General features: G+C 27.1%; 1 protein-coding gene and 1 pseudogene across 3 annotated transcripts; one reads left to right on the top strand and one right to left on the bottom strand.

Moving 5' to 3' along the window:
- The first annotated feature begins 6,881 nt into the window (after positions 1 to 6,881).
- LOC110648515 (uncharacterized) lies at positions 6,882 to 13,559 on the top strand. 3 transcript variants are annotated; one of them, XM_021802770.2, is made up of 9 exons: positions 7,131 to 7,301; positions 7,460 to 7,681; positions 7,805 to 8,896; positions 9,342 to 9,460; positions 10,240 to 11,127; positions 11,212 to 11,515; positions 12,092 to 12,275; positions 12,767 to 12,872; positions 13,000 to 13,559. In XM_021802770.2, the coding sequence occupies exons 3-9, from the start codon at positions 8,090 to 8,092 to the stop codon at positions 13,115 to 13,117; spliced, it is 2,526 nt and encodes an 841-aa protein (XP_021658462.2). In that variant the 5' UTR covers positions 7,131 to 7,301; positions 7,460 to 7,681; positions 7,805 to 8,089; the 3' UTR covers positions 13,118 to 13,559. The 3 variants fall into 3 exon arrangements, with proteins under 3 accessions (XP_021658463.2, XP_021658460.2, XP_021658462.2); XM_021802771.2 differs by lacking the exons at positions 7,131 to 7,301; positions 7,460 to 7,681 and adding an exon at positions 6,882 to 7,079 and having other exon boundaries at positions 12,092 to 12,257; XM_021802768.2 differs by lacking the exons at positions 7,131 to 7,301; positions 7,460 to 7,681 and adding an exon at positions 6,882 to 7,079.
- Positions 13,560 to 15,666: 2,107 nt separating this feature from the next.
- LOC131180934 (RING-H2 finger protein ATL57-like) lies at positions 15,667 to 16,434 on the bottom strand (annotated as a pseudogene).
- Positions 16,435 to 20,194: the final 3,760 nt, after the last annotated feature.

Below are 20,194 nucleotides of genomic sequence, written 5' to 3'. Positions count from 1 at the left end.
AACTTTTTTTTTTAATTAATTTCTTATTGATTATATAAATTTTTTTTATAATATTTAAGTTTCACAAATTTCATATGAAATATCATTTATTCACTTATATTAACTTTAAATTCATTTTTTGTGCTCCTCGCAAAAAATATAAATAAATTTTAGATTAATTCGAGAAAAATGAAATATTTTCATAATTTTCTTTTGATGTGACATATTAATTTTGTTCAATTATTTTTAAAATTAGTGATATAGACGAAATCTCTTTTTTTTTTTCATATAAATGTGTAAAAGATTTTAGTGGAAATTATATTATTAAATAAGATATTTATTATAAATATGAGTTCTTATATATTATGATATATAAACAAATATAAATGAATGAAATGTAGCTCTTAAAATTTTACATTCATAGATGGAAGCTTTCAGTAATCTAACTATGTGAATCCTCCTCTTATTATTATTATTATTTTTTTTTATAATTTAAATTTTAATTAAGGATGTAATTTAAAATTTTATAATTTTCAAAACATTCTAATACTATTATATTAATATTTTTTTTAATATAAAGTTGAATGTTTAGATTGAGAAATATATCATCATACAAAGATCCATCAAGTGAAAGACAGGCAACCTAACTCACATAATCACTTGCTTTGGATGCATATCTATAGCACTATGTCTCAATGTTAATGGACACATATGTGCCATTACCTTTAAACTAAGGCCCATCAATCTTCAATTATTAATGGCTTGTTTAATTTGATAAAAAAAAAAAAAAAAAAAAAAAAAAACCTTGTTTAGTTGATAACTTAGTTTAGAAATTTTAAATTTTCATAAATTGTAAAAATTTTGTTTTTTTTGGTTGGTTATATAAAACTCTCTCTAAGATAAAAGTAATTTATTTTTCTAAATCAATTACAGTTCTGTTTGGTATTGAGTTTCAGAGTCTGAAATTAATTTTTTGAATAAAAACACAATTTTATATGTTGTTAATAAAAACAGTTTGAAAAAAATTGTTTTATTATTTTAGTATTCTTATTATTAAAATTGATCAAATTTAATTTTTAATTATTTTTTAAAACTCTCTAACTAATATATTTAAAAAAGTGATTTTCTCAACGGTAGTTTTAACAGTAAACCCAAACAGACTCTATATTATTTTTTTTTAAATTTATTTTAAAAAAATAAATAATTTAAACCAAACAAAGCCTAAGCCTTTTTATAAAACTTTCTTGATTCTTCTGATTTGTCTATCTCCTCATACTTAAGAGAGATGAACATGTTTATGTTTATTTGATAGTTGTTTGTTGTTGCTCTTTTCTTGAACTGAACCTCACCTCTTGTCCCCCTACAAAGTCATCAATGGGGGCACTTCCCACTAGCTAGTTGCCATAGTTACCAACTACCAATATTTGGAACTTAGATCCATGCAAGAGTGTACATTATTACACTTTGTTGAGTTTTAATCATGATTTCAAACTTGCCCTCATCTGAAAATCTCTAAAAATAGAAAGTTTAATCAAACTTGAATTGTGTCAAATCTATACACAATTCATTCATTAAATATTAAATTTATATTATATAATTAATAATATTAATAATAATATATTAATATTAGATTAAATATTAATAAGTTAAATTAATATTATCCTCATAAATATAATAATTTATAAAATAATTTTAGTATATTTGCTTATATATTAAATTATATTATTTTAACATTTAGTTTCCATTATATATTCATTATTCAAAATTGATTATAAAAAACATTGATAATAAATTTGCATTATCCATATGAGGAATTTAGAGTTATTTATTAGAGAAATAAATATCACTATTTACATTCAAGATATATATATATATATATATATATATCATAAAACATAGTTATTTTTTTAATTTTTTTTTATCATACAAAGAGTTAATATACATCACTAACTAATGATTTTCACGTGTGATAAAAAAAAAACTTAATTGCCTTTTATAATTATAATAAATTTCCTCTATTTTTTCATATTTCTTCTTTTTTACGTTCATTTATTGATAATTTTCTTTTTCTAAGTTCATTCTTTTTTATGTCCACACCTTTTTCTCTCTCATTCTCTTTTAATTTTCATTTATTGATAAAAATGCTACAAACTATTTACAACAAAAAAATTAATCAATTTCTTTAAATTTCTAAATAAGTAGGAAAATCATTTTCTAATAAAGAAAACTAAAATGATATTTAAATAATTGAAAATTAAAAAAAAATATAAATTGAGATTTAATCTCTAAATAATAAAATTTTTATTTTTATCTAATAATATATTTTTCAAAATACATAGACCAACTAATTAATTTCACTAAAATAGAGAGATTAAATAATAATATTTTTTAAAATATAGCGATCAACTAATTATTTTTTTTAAAATAAAGAGACTAATTAGTAGTTTGAATAATATAAATAATAAAAAATTTGACAGAATACTAAATAATTTAGCAGAAATAAAATACATTGAATAAATAATATATTTTTTAAAATATAATAATCAAATAACTAATTTCGTTAAAATATAAAAATTATATAATAATTTTTTTATTTAAAATTAATTATTAAAAACATTGATAATCCATAACAAAAATTTATAGTTATCTATTGGAGAAATAAATATTACCATTGCATTCAAAATATATATAAAAAAATAAAACATAGTTATATATATATATTTTTTTATCATGTAAAGAGTTAATACTTGTCCCTAACTAATGATTGCCTCGTGTGGTAAAAAATTAAAACTTAGTTGACTTGTATAATTATAATTAGATCAAATGGACCGACGAAATTTAATCAAATTTTTTAATTTTCAAAACCATGATATTATGTATATATGTGCATACACATTTGATGAATTTTTTTTTCATATGCTTTGGTATCAGTAGCATGCAGCTAAGTATCCCACGTTATCAACTTTCAAATCACATGACCCACTCAAGGGTCTACCATTTTCAAGCTACATGTGACATTAACCCTAGTTTTTATTCATCAACACACCAACGAAAAGGAAAATAAATTTTTGTAATTAATTGTAATTAACCACTTAAAATAGGTAACTTTTTTAAAATATATTTTATTAAAATATAAAACATTAAAAAAAACTCAATATAATTATAATGAGACGATTGAAAAATATTTATTTTAAATATATTAAATTATATATTAAAATTACTCAAAGAGTAATTTAACATTCCATTAGGAATACTCTTAATAATAAATTAAAAATAAAAAACCTTAAAGTATTCGATATCATGTATTGTTTTGGCCTGTTGATTTGCACAGCTTATTTGCTTTTTAAATTAGTAATATATTCAAAAAATTAAATGACATACTTGATTACGAAGGTTTAACTTTTTTAAATAAATATTAAATAAAATTTTATTGAAATTTTAAAAAATTATTATCTTTAAAATAATTTAAATATTTTAAGATGGTACCGAATAATATATATTGTATGAGAAGGCTAGTTCAAGGTAGCCACGAAGTAGTCTAAGCCCTTCAATAATGGAATAATGAAGTATCACTTGGTTGGGAAGTTGAACTAACATTTTTATTAAAAAAAAATTATTAATAATGAATTCGGATTTTGCAAATTATGTAAGATTAATTAAGGAGCACCAACGATAAACAAACGGAGTCAATGCATTTCTTCAAATTTATATTTTGGATTTTGTTAATCCTTCTAAGACGGCGTGATTGGATGTGTATAAAAATTTTTATTATATAATTAGAAGTGTATTATTTTTATTGTATAATTTAATATAATTAATTATCAAAATGGTAATCATCATTATCCTTAGGATTGCATCTTGGATTGGTGGATGAGAAAATGAGTGATAACCAAAATTTTACATTTTGGGAAAGAAGTGGAACAAATTTTCTCATGCTTGTAATTGAAGATGTTAAGGGTGTTTCTTACTTTTTGGTTAGAGTAAAGTTGTGATTCTTTCTATTCAAGAAGTGTGAAACTTGGAAAATAAAATCACAAAACCCAAAAGTGAAAAATCTTTACACTACTAGCAATTGAAGCATAGGTAGTTAAGAGTTGCAATCCTTTAACCAACCAAAATTGTTGGTGGTTGCTGAAGGACTAAGGAGACTCAAAGTATGTATAAAGTGGGAAATGCATTTTGCTCCCAAAAGTCAAGTTTACTTGACTAGCCACCTTTTGTTCTCATTAATACTTAAATATCCATAGAAATGATGATGATCTATGGACATGGCTTTAATATTTTTAACTATTAGTTTTGTGTTTTTTTTTTTAATTATTTATAAAAGAAACTCCAATATATTTCATTTGTCAATATTTTTTTATTTGTCATTTAGGGTTTTTATTTATTAATTAAGAAAATAGTTAAATCAAATATAATTAAATTATAACAAAATACTTATTAATTTGACTAGACTGCTATTCATTTCACCTAATTAAGAGAGAGAGGAGGTGATAAGATGAGTTTTGGAGAAGTTGTGAAAATAATTACTGTATTTAGTAGATATAAGGGTAAAATTAATTAAAAAATAATAATTAATTTTTATTAATCTTTTTAAAATGATAAATAATTATAAATAAATTAACTTTTAAAAAATGATAAATAAAAGTGAACAGTTAGATAAATTACTTTTTATTTTTATATCTTGCAATTATTGATTTTTTGGTTCATTTATTTAAAAAAATAGACTAAAAATACTCTGATTTTGATTCATTAAACACTTTACTAAACCCTTTTTTTTTGTCTATTTAACCATTAAAACCTCACATGAAACAAAAAATATCCTCATTAAAACCATTGACTTTAGAAACATTTTAATATTTTTTTAAATAAATGAGAAAAGTGTTAAAAATAGTAAAATTTAAAGATAAAATAGTAATTTATTTAAAATATTTCTTAATTGGACTTGTTTGAATGAAGTAATTTATTAAAATATATATTTAGAGAATAAATAAAGCAACTAAAGTGTTGAAGAAATTAAAATTTAGAAAATTTTTAATTTATTTTTAAAATAAATTAATGAAAAAATATTAATAATAACAAAATACTCTAATTAAAAAATAGTTTATTTTTATTTTTTATTTTTTTTAAGATTTAGAATATTTTTAGCTAATTTTAAAACTATTTAAGCACATTTTTTTCACATTAATTTAATAAATTATGGTTCTCAATAAAATCAAAGTGTAGTCAATAAAAAATATATTTATCATGACTAAACCAAGATATCCATCAACTTTATACTTATTTCTTACATTTAATGAACCTAACACACCTGCCTAAAAGAAGTTCTTAATGTATTGAAGTTCACTCTACATTATTGGTAGATAGCTTTCATGACACTTGATGAACTCACCATATTACACATTCTACACATACCTCTCATGGCTAGCCTCTGAAAATTCAATACTCCTGTAAATTGCCAAAAGATCAATAAATGTTGAAAAAAAAATCATGGAAAACATTTATTTCAATTTCTTCAAATTATTATTATTATTAAGCATAAATAATTGTTTAATTAGGCTAGAAGTTTTAGAATGCTTATCCAGTGACAATGATTGAGACATAAAGTGTAGAATGAGAGCAGATATTTTTAGCTTTTAAATTATTTTTCAGGAATATATATTTTTTTATAGTTTAATAGATAATTAAAGTCATATATATGTTATTTATAAAATCATCCACCCACATACATATATTAAAATTTAAATATTTTTAATAGGGGTATTGAGAGCGTAAGACTCAAACTCGATACCTGTCTGGTAAGCGATACGCTTTTAGTTATTGAATTAAATTAAGTTAATTAAAATTTAAATATTATATTTTATATTTATGAAAAAAAGAAAAATATATAAATTATCATTTTAATTATATATATATGGCATTATCTTAAATGATATTATCACGTGATATGCCTTTTTATAGTATTGTTACATGATATTTTCTATTATATGTAAATTATAAATTATTTAATAATTATTTATTAATACTATAATAAATAGTTATTATTACTATAAGGTAATTTATAATATATTAATATACATTAATTATATATATATATAAATTTTAATTATTTTTATTAAAAAATTTAAGAGATAAAAAAAAATAAAATTTAAAATAATTAATAAAAAATTTAAAACATTATATTATTTTTATATGTTAAAATTAAAATTATTAATAATCACATAAATTCCCTAATTGTATATATTTTTAATGGAACATGTTAAAACTGATTTGATCATGCAATCAAATAGATTCAAATTTGAAATTTTATTTAAATTTATGGATGATAATTATGATGGAGAATGAAAAGAAAATTCAAATTAAGGTGTTAATTAGCCATCCTTAATTCAAATACACCATTTAAAATTCTCATAATTGCCCATAAACACATGGCCTAATCATATAATAATGGAGTTAATTACCTTAACTTTTGAGCCAAGGACTAGTACTACAAATCAGAATCTCTTCTAACATGTTACTTCAAAGTGTCCTCTAATGGAGACAAATTAGTAAGGCTATCTTCCACTTTCTTAGAAAGAGTCTCTAATCATCCTTATTACAAAAAGTCTCTTTTAAATTGCTGTTATTTCCCACTCTTAACCGTTAAATTTGCCGTCATGTGCCGTTATTTTCTGCGCATTTGACGGAACAACTTTCAACGTCGCCGTATGGAAGGTAGGTGAAAAGTGAAGCGATGAATCCGGCGTCGTTTAGTTCGTGCTTTCAGCTTCTTCATCACTTACCGTTGCGCTCAAGATTTGAGAATTTTCCAGAAAGAAAGGGACGCTGCCACGTGTCAAATCCTCGCTGCTCTTTCCTCGTCTCAAATATATTTTGCACGTTAGTGTTACGGCTGTTAACCGATGACGTGTCTACCTTCCCATTTATTTTTCTAAAATAAAATCGCTTCCCTCTCCCCCTTCTCCTCCTTCTCTCTCTCTCTCTCTCTCTCTCTCTCTCTGTCAAAAGCTCTGTTTTTTCTTTCTTTGCATAGCTTTCACTCTCCTTCGCTAGGGTTTCGTTTTCTTTACTTCGAAATCATCAAGAGCAGAGCTTCACTGGTAAGTTTCGAGTGGTTTTATATGTTTAGTTGCAGGAGTTCTCTTCGATGTATTTAAAAATGGAGCGTTTCCTCTCGTTTTGGATGGTTTGTTTATGTATTTGTCATGAGTTGTTTGATTTGGTGTTTTGTTGAGGGAATTTGATTTGGCAGAGCATTTGTAATGGTGGTTTAAGTAATGGTTTTCGGTTATCGTTCGCGGTTTGTTTGGTTGCTGAGAAAGGTGAGGAAAAGGATGGGAAATAAATTGTTTTGGATTTTTGGAATTCAGCAGCTTAATATGAGATTGTTAAATTGGAGGTCGTTAAGTATTGTTTTGCGAGTAATGGAAAATGTGAGGTATAAAGTTTCGCTTTCTCACCTTTTCTTGCATTTTCTCAGCGACCAAACGGAGACCAGAGGGATTGGGAATTGAATAGATTCATATATTTTGTGTTGGACTCACCTGAGTCGATGAGGCTACTGCATCTCCCTGCCACATGATGGAGACTCTGTTATTTGAATTCAATTTCTTTTATTTTTCTTATTGTTCCTTGTAACCAAACAGCGAATTTAGCAATTGAATGAGCCTGTGGTTATTGTGCTGTTGAGGTTTGGGTTTAGGTAGTTTCTTTATGAAACCTGTTATTTTGGTATCGAAATTTTTTGCTTTATCTTCTTAAAACTTTTTTTTAGCAAGTAGTCTGTTTAAGAGTAGAGAGAGTGATATTTTTTTATTTGATGCAGGAATGAGACTGCTTCTGGAGAGTTTTCTTGTGAAGGATTGAAAAGTTTAATGCTGGTTCCTTTGATGTTTGTATTGGATTGCCTTCCTTTGGCTTCACATTGAAGGTTGACAGTGATGGAGATCATCGTTTGGAGGGTTCTTGATCTCTCCTTATAAACTAATTAATACAGTGATCTAATTTGTAAACACTCGTCTGCATGAATTTACTGTAAATAAATGCGTTTTTTAATGCATTTTAAGCAGATGGTTGGGAGGTTTTGATTGTTTGTTTGGAATTTGGACTAATGGCTGTTGCTGGTCTACACAATGTTTCTGTACTTGATTCTTCATTTCTTAGAGAACCTCAATCAGAAGCTGTGACAATAAGGGGTGATGATGGCAGAACTAGCACCCGAGCTTCATCAGTCCTGCGAATGTGGCGGGAGCTTGAGGATGAGCATGTGGTGAGTCATGGCCGAGAGAGATTTGGTGGGAGAATGCCCAACAATAGAAGTGATGGTTTGAGTTCTGACCTGTCAAGGATGGATATTTCTGACAGCCATGGTAGTGAGCATAGTGGCACCTCAGAGGATGTGAGTGTGAGTGAGAATGACTATGGACAATGGTCTCCAGGTCCAATTGGATCAGAGAATGGTCAAGACGATACTTCTGATCTGGGTGAGATTGCAAGGGAAAGGGTAAGGCAGATTTTTCAGGAATGGATGAACTGCGCTGCAAGGGAATGCACATCTAATATTTCCTGGAGGAGCAATAGTTCTAGGGCACAATGGCTTGGTGAAACTGAGCAGGAGAGGGTAAGAATTATAAGGGAGTGGGTACAAATGAACAGCCGACAGAGAGGTACTTGTGTTGACCATAGACAAGAGCATGGTGCTGAACTTGTGGGTCAAATAGAGCAAGTTCTTGATGGATCAGTTGTTAACCCCAATGTAGGACAAATTGAGCATACACGGAGGGGCATTCGTCGGTTATGTGGTAGACAGGCTCTGCTTGATATGCTTAAAAGGGCTGAGAGAGAAAGGCATCATGAGCTTCAAGTTCTGTTGGAGCATCGGGCTGTATCACAATTTGCTCATCGCAACCGTATTCAGGTTAGCTTTTATAAAATGCCCTTATTTTAGTCATTGATGGATCTTTTTTCTTTCTTGATTTGCATGCTGTGTGATGCCTATGCTTTTGTTTCTTTTCTGTTTTTCTAAGTAAGATATACAATCTTTAATGGGGTAAAACTACACTTGGGTGGTTAGAGATTCTAGCTTCTAGGTGTAATTTCTCGAGGGAAATACACTGGTATGGTTCAATAATTCAATGGTATTTGCAAGTATGATTTACTTTCTCCTTGAATGATTATTGTTGACTGTTCACTTCTTGTCTCATTGTTATAATGCTTGCATATTTCAAGTTTTTGATGGTGTCTCACTTTTGGGTTAATTCTTGTTGTATTTTGCTGTTGCAGTATCTGCCTCTGAGTTGTTAGTTATTTTTTTCTTGCATTTCTATTATTTGAGATAAGGATTCTTTTACATTGGTTGGCAGTCATTACTCAGAGGTAGGTTCTTGCGAAATGGCAGAATGATTGAAGACAAGAGGCCTACATCCATAGCTGCAAGTGAATTGGGCTTACTGAGGCAAAGACATACAGTATCTGGTTTGAGGTATTTGGATCCTTCTGCAAATCTCCATATTATCCTTAACTATGGTGTACTGTCTCTCTCTCTCTCTCTCTCTCTCTCACACACACACACACACACACACACACACACACACACAAGAATTGTTATTACAGTCAATTGATAGAAATTTTAATTGATCACGAGAAGAGAATAGATTGATCATTATGAGCCTGTAAAGTTTATAATTAATTATGGAGTCCTTGCAATTTTAAATGTATTACGTGATAAGGTTTTGAAAATGGTTTGCCTTTGCTTGATAGGAGGATTTTCTCGTGTGGACTTTAGCTACACCTGCTTATATTTTCAGTTCTGTTTGGAACTTTTTTATAGAGGACTATTTACCTATCTTTGCAATTTAATCAAATTAATATCTAAGAATTTTATTCTAGACTTGCATGTTTCTGATAGATTAGACTTCTTATGACTTATGATTATATATATATATCTGGATTTGTTTTATTTCATCAAGGAATATTGCTATATAAGGATATTTGGAAAATCACAAAACTTGTCCATGAATTTTGAACCATTTTAATTTTTCTTGTTAACTTTTTTTTTTTTAAAAAACAAGAAATGTTTCAGAAATTTGTTGCTTATGTGCTAAAATTAAGATATAATATTTCAGGTTGGTCCAAAACTAGACTGAAAGAGTTATTGCTGCCCCAAATTGATTATTGGATTTTCTGTCGATTTCATATTTTTATTATTGTAGTTTAGTATATTTTCTTAATGACGTTATGCAAACTGTTTCTTCCATGAAGGGAAGGGTTTTTCTCCAGATTGGACCATTCTATTTATGGTCAAGTAAGCAGCAGTGCCTCTGATACTTCATCTAACACTGACATCAATGGTAATGGAAGTGAACAAACCCAAGTAAATAATTCACAACAGGTTGTAGATGGATTTCATGAACAAACAGAGTCAAATATTGAGGAAACTGACAACCACGGGTTATCAGATGGTAGAACTGATATAGGAAGTAACATTGTTGAAGATAGAAGTTCTCAGGAATCTACTTCTGCTTCAGAAGTGGAGTCAGGAAAAGTTCCAGAGAATGAGATAAGAGACAGGCAACAAACCATGAGTACCGAATTTGTTGGAAGCAGAGATGGTACTGGAGAAGAGGTGAATGGAAACTGGAGAGAAGGTACCAATGAAAATGTAGCTGGAGAGCAAATTCGTCTGCAGTCAACCAGTGAAGTATTTTCTCAACAATTAGAGCCAAATGGGAATGAAAATTCTGCCCCCATCTTATCCAATCATGTGGATGATTTGGATGGCAATGAAGTTGAAGATGTAAATCAGCATGGATCTGCTGCACTAGTAGACCAGTGGCAGAGTCAAGTTTTAGGAAGTGAAGACGGAGGCTCGTTTGCAGATGGTTTTGGATCTAATGAATGGAGAGATGGTATTCAAGATAACATGGATGGACATCAACATGAAACCATTGCTAATGAATGGCTGGTAAATGATGATAGAGATGAAGCCTCTGAGGTGTGGCACCAAGATGGTGGTTTTCAAGAGGCCGTTCAAAGTTGGTTAGAAGAGCCTTCTGAACGGGAAGCTGTTCCTGCTGGAAGGATGGATCCTTCTTATTTACCTGATGATGACAATGCGTACAGTATGGAAATCAGGGAACTCCTAAATAGGTAAGAATTTTATTATTGGAGGGCTTATTCAATTGGCTGATTTAAGTCATTGAAATACCTAATCAAACTTTGTTTATGTTATAGGAGAAGTGTCTCTACTCTTCTTCGTAGTGGTTTCCGTGAGAGTCTTGATCAATTGATACGATCTTATGTGGAAAGGCAAAGCCATGCTCCCCTTGATTGGGAACTGCAAGGAACATCACCCACATCAGCTGACCAAGAACTGGAGCAGCATAGTGGGGATCAGAATGAGGGTCAGCAAGATTCTGTTCAGAATTCCCCCCTTGCTCTACCTTCTCCATCAATTCCCCCTGTACAGCAGCTCTGGGACCAGGAGTCCCAGCATTTTACATGGTCACACCATGACATGCATCAACGCTTTGGAATTGTGCGTTCATTTTTCCTCAATTATTCTCTGAAGTTAGTTTTTTTTTTTAAAGATGTATAATACAGATGAGGATAGAAAGAAAAAAAGGGGTAGACCTAAATTGACTTGGAGGAGAGTAGTACAAAATGATCTAGAAGCATTACACATTTTTAAGGATTTAACCCAAAATCATTTAGGGTGGAGAAAGCGAATCCACATAGCCGACCCCAAATTTTTGGGATAAAGGCTTAGTTGAGTTGAGTTGAGTTGAGTATGTATAATACACATGAACATGTGCTTATCTTTCAGACAGTTAATGTTTTGCATATTAGATGCTAGCAAATTATGAAAAACTTGACTCTCTTGAAAGTTGCCCGTCTTTATACATGTATCACTGAAGTTGATGCATTTGGACAGGAACTCGTTTTTGAAATTCATTGCTGTGATTGTTTGTCCCTATGTAATTGCTGGCTGAGATTTTCTCTCATCAGCATTGATTCTTGTTTTTCTTCTTTTCCCCCAGTACGGAAACTTTAAAGTTGCAAATTGATTTTGGGTTCTAACTTCAACTGGAATATGTTTTTTTATTTGGTGCAGGAGTGGGACATCATTAATGATTTGAGGATTGACATGGCTAGGTTACAACAAAGGATGAATAACATGCAGAGGATGCTGGAAGCCTGTATGGACATGCAACTTGAGTTGCAGAGGTCAATTAGGGAAGAAGTTTCTGCTGCTCTAAATCGCTCAGCTGGATCAGCAGGTGCATGCATGGAAGTTGGTGCGATTCTCATATATCTTCCTCCATTTTTTTACCTTCCTCTTTTTAGGTCAAAGTATAATGTGTTTGAGGCATTGTCTGGAGATGTAGTTTGCTAGTGTATATTTTCCCATCTTGATAGATATTTCCTCTCTTAGTTGATATTTTACCTTGAAGACAGGGCCACATAGATCATGATGACTTGTGAGTTAGCTTTAGCAGAAAGTAGCATTCATGTTATTGCTTTTTCATGTGGAGAACTCTTCCTTGGACATGTTTTGTTCCCCAATTTTGAGTTCCATCATTTAGTATGTGCATCTACTTCTCCATACATGCAATGCACTTATTTGCGGATTTAAGTAAACTTTTTTCCATTGGATTTTTTTTCCTTGCAAATTATAATTCTGGACTACGAATTTTTCTTTGGTGATCATTTTGCCCCTGCACTCTGTCATCAGACTTAATTTGTACCTTGTGAATTTAACATATAAGATGCTGTTGTTCTATGGCAGGTATGTGCGAGAATGGTTTGCCAGAGGATAGTTCTAAATGGGATCATGTGAGAAAAGGAATTTGCTGTATATGTTGTGATAGCAATATAGACTCTTTGCTGTACAGGTATATTTAAGCAGAATTATATAATTGTCTAATACTTGATTTGAAGCATTCATTACCCTGACAATAATAATATGCATTGTTGCTTGCTTATCTAATCTTGCATTATTTCGTATTTTTCTCATTACAGATGTGGGCACATGTGCACTTGTTCAAAATGTGCAAATGAGTTGGTCCAAAAAGGAGAAAAGTGTCCAATGTGCAGGGCACCTGTAATTGAGGTCATCCGTGCTTACTCCATCTTATAATTTGATGATTGAAAAGAAGAATGGAGGATTTAAAAGAAAAGAAATTTGGTTCACAAAATAGAGCCATTTCAGATCATGCTCTAGGTTCTGGCCAGGTATTTATTATTTCCTGGATTCTTCATATGTATTGATTGTATGATTGACTATACAATGGGATTTTTCGATTTGTCGTTTTAATGTGAATAAAGATTTTGAGTGGAAGAATCATATTGGTGTTAGCGACAAGAAAGTTTTTGAAGGCAACTTTTTCCTGAGATGATGTACGAAGGTTATATATGACTTGTGACCATTTTCTGATCCCGGACAGCTGCCACTTCAAGTGGGGTATATAGCAATAAGCTTTTTGCACAGCCATGTAAAGTTTATTTTATCAATTTATGGCAACTTGCTTAACTTGTTGATTGTTTTAATTAACATCTTGTAACGTCTGAAATTGCACTTATCTCACTCTATTGCTTCAATGATTGGGAGACATGAAACAGATAGAAAAGGCTACACTTTAGATTCCACATCATAGGACTTACAATATTGACATGTTACGGTAAAATTCAAGATTTTATTATAAGGTCTTAGTGATTTCCAACAAGAATCTAGGTTAACATTGGGAACCTTAGATACTAATTGTACGTTTAGTAAAGTAAGAGACATAATTATCTGCTAGGTCCTTGATAATGGATGTTCTTTTCCCACTTCTCTCTCCGTGTATGCCATTGGGGTTCGCACAGAGTACTCCTGCCATGAATTTTTTGATTCTGTAGTTGATTTGTGGTTATGGTTGTTATGAAAGTATTAAATGGGTTTGCTTTAAGCTGAAAATGGAGTAGGATGGGAAGTAAAATCAAAATCCCCATACGTCCAATTCAAGGTCCTGATGAATCCAACTTCTTTAAGGTAATTAAAAGTTAATAAATGATAAAAATGTTGCCCTAAATCAATATTTTCATTTAAATTGAAACGAGTCGAGTCTTGATGTTATGAAAGTTGAGTATCTCTAAAGACAAAGTGATTGGTCAAAGGTGGAAAAGTAGACAAATGGGCCCATGAAATTAAATTATGAATCATTTGGTCAAGTTGGTAGTCGGGGGTAGGGGCCTAAAGAAGGAAAGAAAAAAAAAAAAATAATGTTAAGAGTTTTATAAAATTTAATTATTTTTTAATTAAAATTTTGATTTTTTAATTTAAAAAAGATTTTATTTTAATAAAAAATAAATATGATTATCTAATAATTTAATTATTTTTTTGGGTAAATGATTTAATTCAAAAATTACTTTCTTATAAATTTTGATAATAATTCACATGAAAATAATCAATTAGTGTGATTTAATTGGCAATTATTTTAATTTTAATATTAAATAATGATGGGTGTACAATTTGAATTTGGGAAATCTATTTAAAAAACATTTTATTTTAACAAAAAATAAAAAATAAAAATGATTATATAATAATTTAATTATTTTTTTTGGTAAATGATTTAATTCAAAAATTACTTTCTTATAAATTTTGATAATAATTCACATGAAAATAATCAATTAGTGTGGTTTAATTCATATGAAAATAATCAATTAGTGTGATTTAATTGGCAATTATTTTAATTTTAATATTAAATAATGATGGGTGTACAATTTGAATTTGGGAAATCTATTGCTTCCTGAATTTAGTTTTGTATTATATTTTAGCTTTAAATTTTAAAAAATTAATTATTTAATTCTTAAATTTTACATTATATTACATTTTAATCTCTATAATTTTAATATATAAAATAAATTAGTCATCTTATTAATGGATCAAACTATTATAAACATTAGGATTACAAAGATTAAATTGTTTTATATATTACAATTAAAAAGACTAAATAATTCATTTATTAAAATTTAAATATTAAATAAATAATTTTTTAAAATTTAAATATTAAAATGTAATATAAAGTAAAACTTAAAGTCTAAATTATAAATTTCTCTTTGAATTTTACCCTTAAAAACGTGTTATCTAAATAGGGAAACAATTTATTTTCCCGATTAATATAAAATAATACAGATTGTAATAGAAACAAACCTAAACAAAAAAAATCTTATAAAACCATGAATTTGTCCAATTCTTTTTACCAAAATTAATTAATAGCAAATCAATATTAATTACTAATGGAAAAAATGAAACAAAATGTTAGTTGCAAAATCCTACTACCATTGAAATCAAACTATAATTAAATCCCTGTTTGTCTCGAAAATAAGTTATATATTAAAATTTATTTTATACAAAAATTAAAATTTTTATATTATATATATAAAGTATTTTTATATTTTAATAAAATTATTAAAATTTAATTATGATTTAATTGATTAATTTTTTAAATTCTTTAAATACTAAAAAAATTAAAAAAATATATATTTTTACAAAAATATTTTAGATGACTTGATTTATTTTATTTTTTTTAAATTAATCATTATTGAAACTAAAATTATTTTTAAATTAAAATAGTCCAAACCAAACTATGAAGAATCAGTAATCAGAACAATATATAGAAATCAACAAAGTGATCAGCTCTATATATATTACCATTTTCCACCAATGACCCTACTGCAACCACCGCCGTCGCCTCCATCAACACTGATACTCTTGCTATTCACCTCAAAAAAACTGGGTCCCTCTACAAACAGGGCAAGTCACCTGCTTTTAAGCCACGTGTCGATGCAGTCCAAGTGAAACACGTGCTTACAGTATGGTATTATTTTGACAGTCTCTTTGTCCTCAAACTCTCCCAAGCAAATTGCGCACTCAGTTAGGCACTTGGCATCCCCATGGTAATAAGAATACACCGGCAGTGAATTGATGACTTCCGGGTCGAGCCCTTTACTTGAACCTGGCGCTGCCCTTGATGGATGATCGGAAACGGTTGGATGGTTGCGATGGTGAGAAGAAAAGTCCGGCGTTGTGTCGCTAGAGGACTTGCGGATGTAGATGAATAAGCCCATGAAGAAGAGACCTATTAGACGGCCAAGAATGGTTAAGGAGATGGAAGAGCCAAAGGGTGGATGAGAATTTTGTTGTTGTAAAGATGGCTGCGGCGATGGTGGTGAGGCCGTGGTGAAGGAGTTATGAAGGGTGTTAAGGGATTGGAACGACATGTCGTTCAATGACACTTGTACGTTGCGGCTATGATATTTCATTGAAGGCTGAGAAGTAAAAAGAAAGGGCATGGCCGCGAGTGTGTGTATGGGGGCGTGTGGGGGAGAGTTAATGGCGGTGGTGGAGGAGGACGATGGAATAAGAGGGCGATCAAGGGGGGGGAAGGTGAATGGGTGACCAGAAATGTCCCCCATAAGGGTAATAATAGATGCACACATTAAAAATGAAGAAAAATAACACTATGCATGGAGGATATATTTTGGCAAAATCAAATTCTTTTATTCCACCATGAATATCATTAAATATTAAATAATAATAAATTTGACTATAAAATATGATAAGTCAGTGTAATTACTGAGAAGTTTCTGTGAAATTTCTGATACTTATTTTTATTATTTTACTTTATTTTTAATTAAAACTAATTTGAAGTTAATTAGAATTACATTTAAATTAATTAATTTAATTGAATTTAAAAAATCAAATTTTTTAAAATGAGAACAAAATTTACAATATTAAATTTAATTAAAATTAAAATGAACTAAAGCTAAAAAAAAAAAAAAAGAATCGAGATATAGTACAATCGAACACTGTCACTTGGCTGTTTTGTTGATTTGGACAAAAACCATTACACTTGCATTAAGCTCCAAATTTGCCTCGGTGTTTGGGGGCTTTTCTTTAGCTCTAAGATAACCTGACAAGTGATAAGGATGCTCCTCCACTTCCTTCGGTCCTTGTTAAAAACTCAACACAGTTAACTAAATTTTTATCCTAAAATTTATTTGAGTTGGTTATATAAATTTTTTTTTTTATTTTAAATAGTCTTGGATTAAATTATTAAAAATATGTTCTTTTTAAATAATTTTAGATTAAATTCTCTTCCTCCTTCTATCCTTGTTAAAAAAAAATCAATTGGATTTAATTTATAAATTAAGCTAATTGAGTTAAAAATGTTGAATATTTACGTTAAATTATAATTATATTTAAAATTTTTAATTTTACATAAATAATTAAAATTTTTAAATTAAGCATAATTTTATTTAAATACTTAAATTAATTTTTATTATATATTAAATCTGTTATCTAAATAAATATGTGACATTTCTAATTTATTGTTTTTTTGATTTTTCTTGCAATTTGTGACAATTTTTTTGGATTTGTTGAATAATGCTTGGATAAAAGTTTGTATTTAATTTTTATTGATTTTTATTTTTTTTTTTTTTTTTCTTTCTTCTTTTAACTAAATCTATAGCTGAAACTAAAGCCTTCATCTAAATATTTTTCTTATTTTTCCTTTTTTTTTTTTTTTTTTTTTTTTTTTTAATTTTTATTTTTTAAAATTTTTTTTAAAAAATAAAATCAAAAAAAAAAAAAAATAAAAATTTTATATTAATATAATGGGTTGGGATTTGTTATACAAAAAAAAAAAAAAAATTCAAATTTAAACAAAAAAAAATTTTTTAAAAAAAAATTTTTATTTTAAAATTTTGATTTTCTTTAAAGATTTCAATTTAATTAAATTTATTAATTTGTAATTTAATTATTAATTAATTTTTATTTCTTTTTTTCTTATAGTTGTTTTTGGTGGTGGATTTTTTTTTTTGCATAAAGTTGATGTTGATGATTAAAATAAATATTTTTTATTTTTTATATTTATTTTATTTATATTATTTTTATTTATTTAATTTATGAGAATGTTTGAGGATTTTTGAAAAGCTTATGTTCTAGTTTTGTTGTGTCTTTTTTTTTTGATTTTTTAATTTTGATTGTTTGATTTTATTTTTTTATTTATATTGTATGTGTTGTGGAAAATGGTTGTATTCTGGAATTTAGTTGATGTTGTTCATAATAACAAAATAATTATTTTAACAACTATTAAAATAGTTAACTGTTACTAAAATAGCTAACAGCTATTAAAATAATTAAAAATTATTAAAACAGCTAATATTGCTAAATATAGCTTTAGTATTAACAAAAAAAAGACATTTGTAAAAATTTTTTATTTTTTTTTCAAATTTCAATAGAGTTAAATTTACGTATATTAATTTAATTTGTGGATAGATTCATTAATATTTAATTTAATTTTAATGGATTTCTTAGCAATATTAGCTCAATTAATTAAGATGAAATCGAAGAGAAGGTTCACCCTTTTTCATGTATTCCTTAGTAATAATAATTTTGATATTTTTTTAATTAGTTATTTTAATATTAAATAATAGGTTAGATAAATGCAATTAATTAAGATAAAATTTGTTAATATCTTCCTATTGTAGATACTTTTTACTAAATAGTAATGAAATCTATGATGGTACGAAATAATTTATTTTAATTTTTTTTAAAGTTATTATTTATATATAATTTATTATGATTTTAAAAATTTAATAATATCATTAAATTTTGATAAATCCAATATTAATAAAAAAAAAAAAGTTGAGAGATTATTGTCATTTGTTTTTTTATTTTTTTGTTTTGAATTTTTACAACAATATGAATAGATTGTAAAAGGAATAAGTATGCTATAATTATTCAAACATAAATATAATGAATGTATCTCAAAAATTCAGTTTAAGAAATGAATTGCAATATATGATGTATAAAGAGATAATTTTTATTTATTTCGAAGCAGTGTTTTAATAAGAATAAATAAATAAATAAATCCTAAAATAGATGGAAAAAAATAAATTTAAGAAGAAAATATTTTGTAAATATTTCAATTTCATAGCTAATAAATAAATAATAAATAAAATAAAATAGTCGAAAACACATATAAAAAAGAAAAATAGAGAAGAATCATCTATTTGACACCATCTTAATTGCATCCAAAGGAAATTAAGAAGAAAAGAACTTTAAAATTCTATAAGAAGTCATAGACACACAAGAAAGAGGAGAAAGAACTTCTCTATATCTGTATTTTAATTACACTAATAAAAATAAAAAAATTTATAAAAATTAAGATTACCATTTAAAATAACTAAAAAAAAATCAATATCTTAAAGAATTTGGGATACTTAAAAATAGTATATAAACATTATAACACAATGAACTCAAAAAAAAAATCCCTCATCATTCCACACTATCTATTAAACTAATTTAAGTCACAATTTCTTTTATTCCATTGTTACCTCTATTAATAAATTTATAAAATAATCCCTAATAGGGTAAAATTAAAAATTTTTAATTTTACAAATTAAAAATTTATAAATTACATATTAAAATTTTTAATATAATTAATATAGTTAATTTTAAAAATAATTGTTCATTATAAAATTAATTATTTATTAAAATTTTAAAAAATAAATAGGTGATTTTTAAAAATATAAAAATTAATATGTAAATTTTGTCAAACTTTAGAGATTAAATTTTAATTTTTTTATTTGTAATTAACTTAAATTTTTAAATATTTTAAAGTAATTATCATTTTAATATTTATTAAAAAAAATTTAATTAAAAACTTATTTATAATTAATTAAAATTTTAAAGAATTTTGAAGTAGTTAATTTATATTCTAATTAATTAATATTTAAAAATTAAAAAAAAACCCAACTCATTGGCAAAAAGTTCAAGGGTTAACAGCACTATAAATTTACTAAAAAAAATTGCCTTTCTCAAAAAAAGAAAATTGCAATTAATATGAACTTAAATTTTAAGTTTTGATCTAATCGAGTTTTTTTTTAAAATGAAATTTCTAATGTAAACATTGTAATTTGCCTTTTACTTATTAGTATTGATTTTGGGATTTGATTACTTAAAAAATAAATCCATACTCTTATAACTTTTAATTGGTATTAGTTTCAATTCAAGCCGTTTCAAATTATTCTTATGGGCGTTTAGCATTGTGGTCTACAGTAGATATGACTTAGATAAAAATAAAGTGCAAATTGCTGCTTAAACACCTTAATTACAACCATATATATATATATATATATATATATATATATATATTCACAGACATACATA

The sequence above is a fragment of the Hevea brasiliensis genome, chromosome 6 (assembly GCF_030052815.1).
Source record: "Hevea brasiliensis isolate MT/VB/25A 57/8 chromosome 6, ASM3005281v1, whole genome shotgun sequence".
In the NCBI taxonomy this organism is placed as follows: Eukaryota; Viridiplantae; Streptophyta; class Magnoliopsida; order Malpighiales; family Euphorbiaceae; genus Hevea; species Hevea brasiliensis.
The sequence above is the reverse complement of the archived record's forward strand: the minus strand, read 5'-3'. Positions and strand labels throughout refer to the sequence as shown.

What these genes read in the sequence shown, in the direction of transcription:
- LOC110648515 (XM_021802768.2), top strand. Translation starts at nt 8,090, where the DNA reads ATGGCTGTTGCTGGTCTACACAATGTTTCTGTACTTGATTCTTCATTT. An exon ending in CTCATCGCAACCGTATTCAG is followed by an intron (nt 8,897 to 9,341) that starts GTTAGCTTTTAT and finishes ATTGGTTGGCAG; the next exon opens with TCATTACTCAGAGGTAGGTT. An exon ending in CATACAGTATCTGGTTTGAG is followed by an intron (nt 9,461 to 10,239) that starts GTATTTGGATCC and finishes TCTTCCATGAAG; the next exon opens with GGAAGGGTTTTTCTCCAGAT.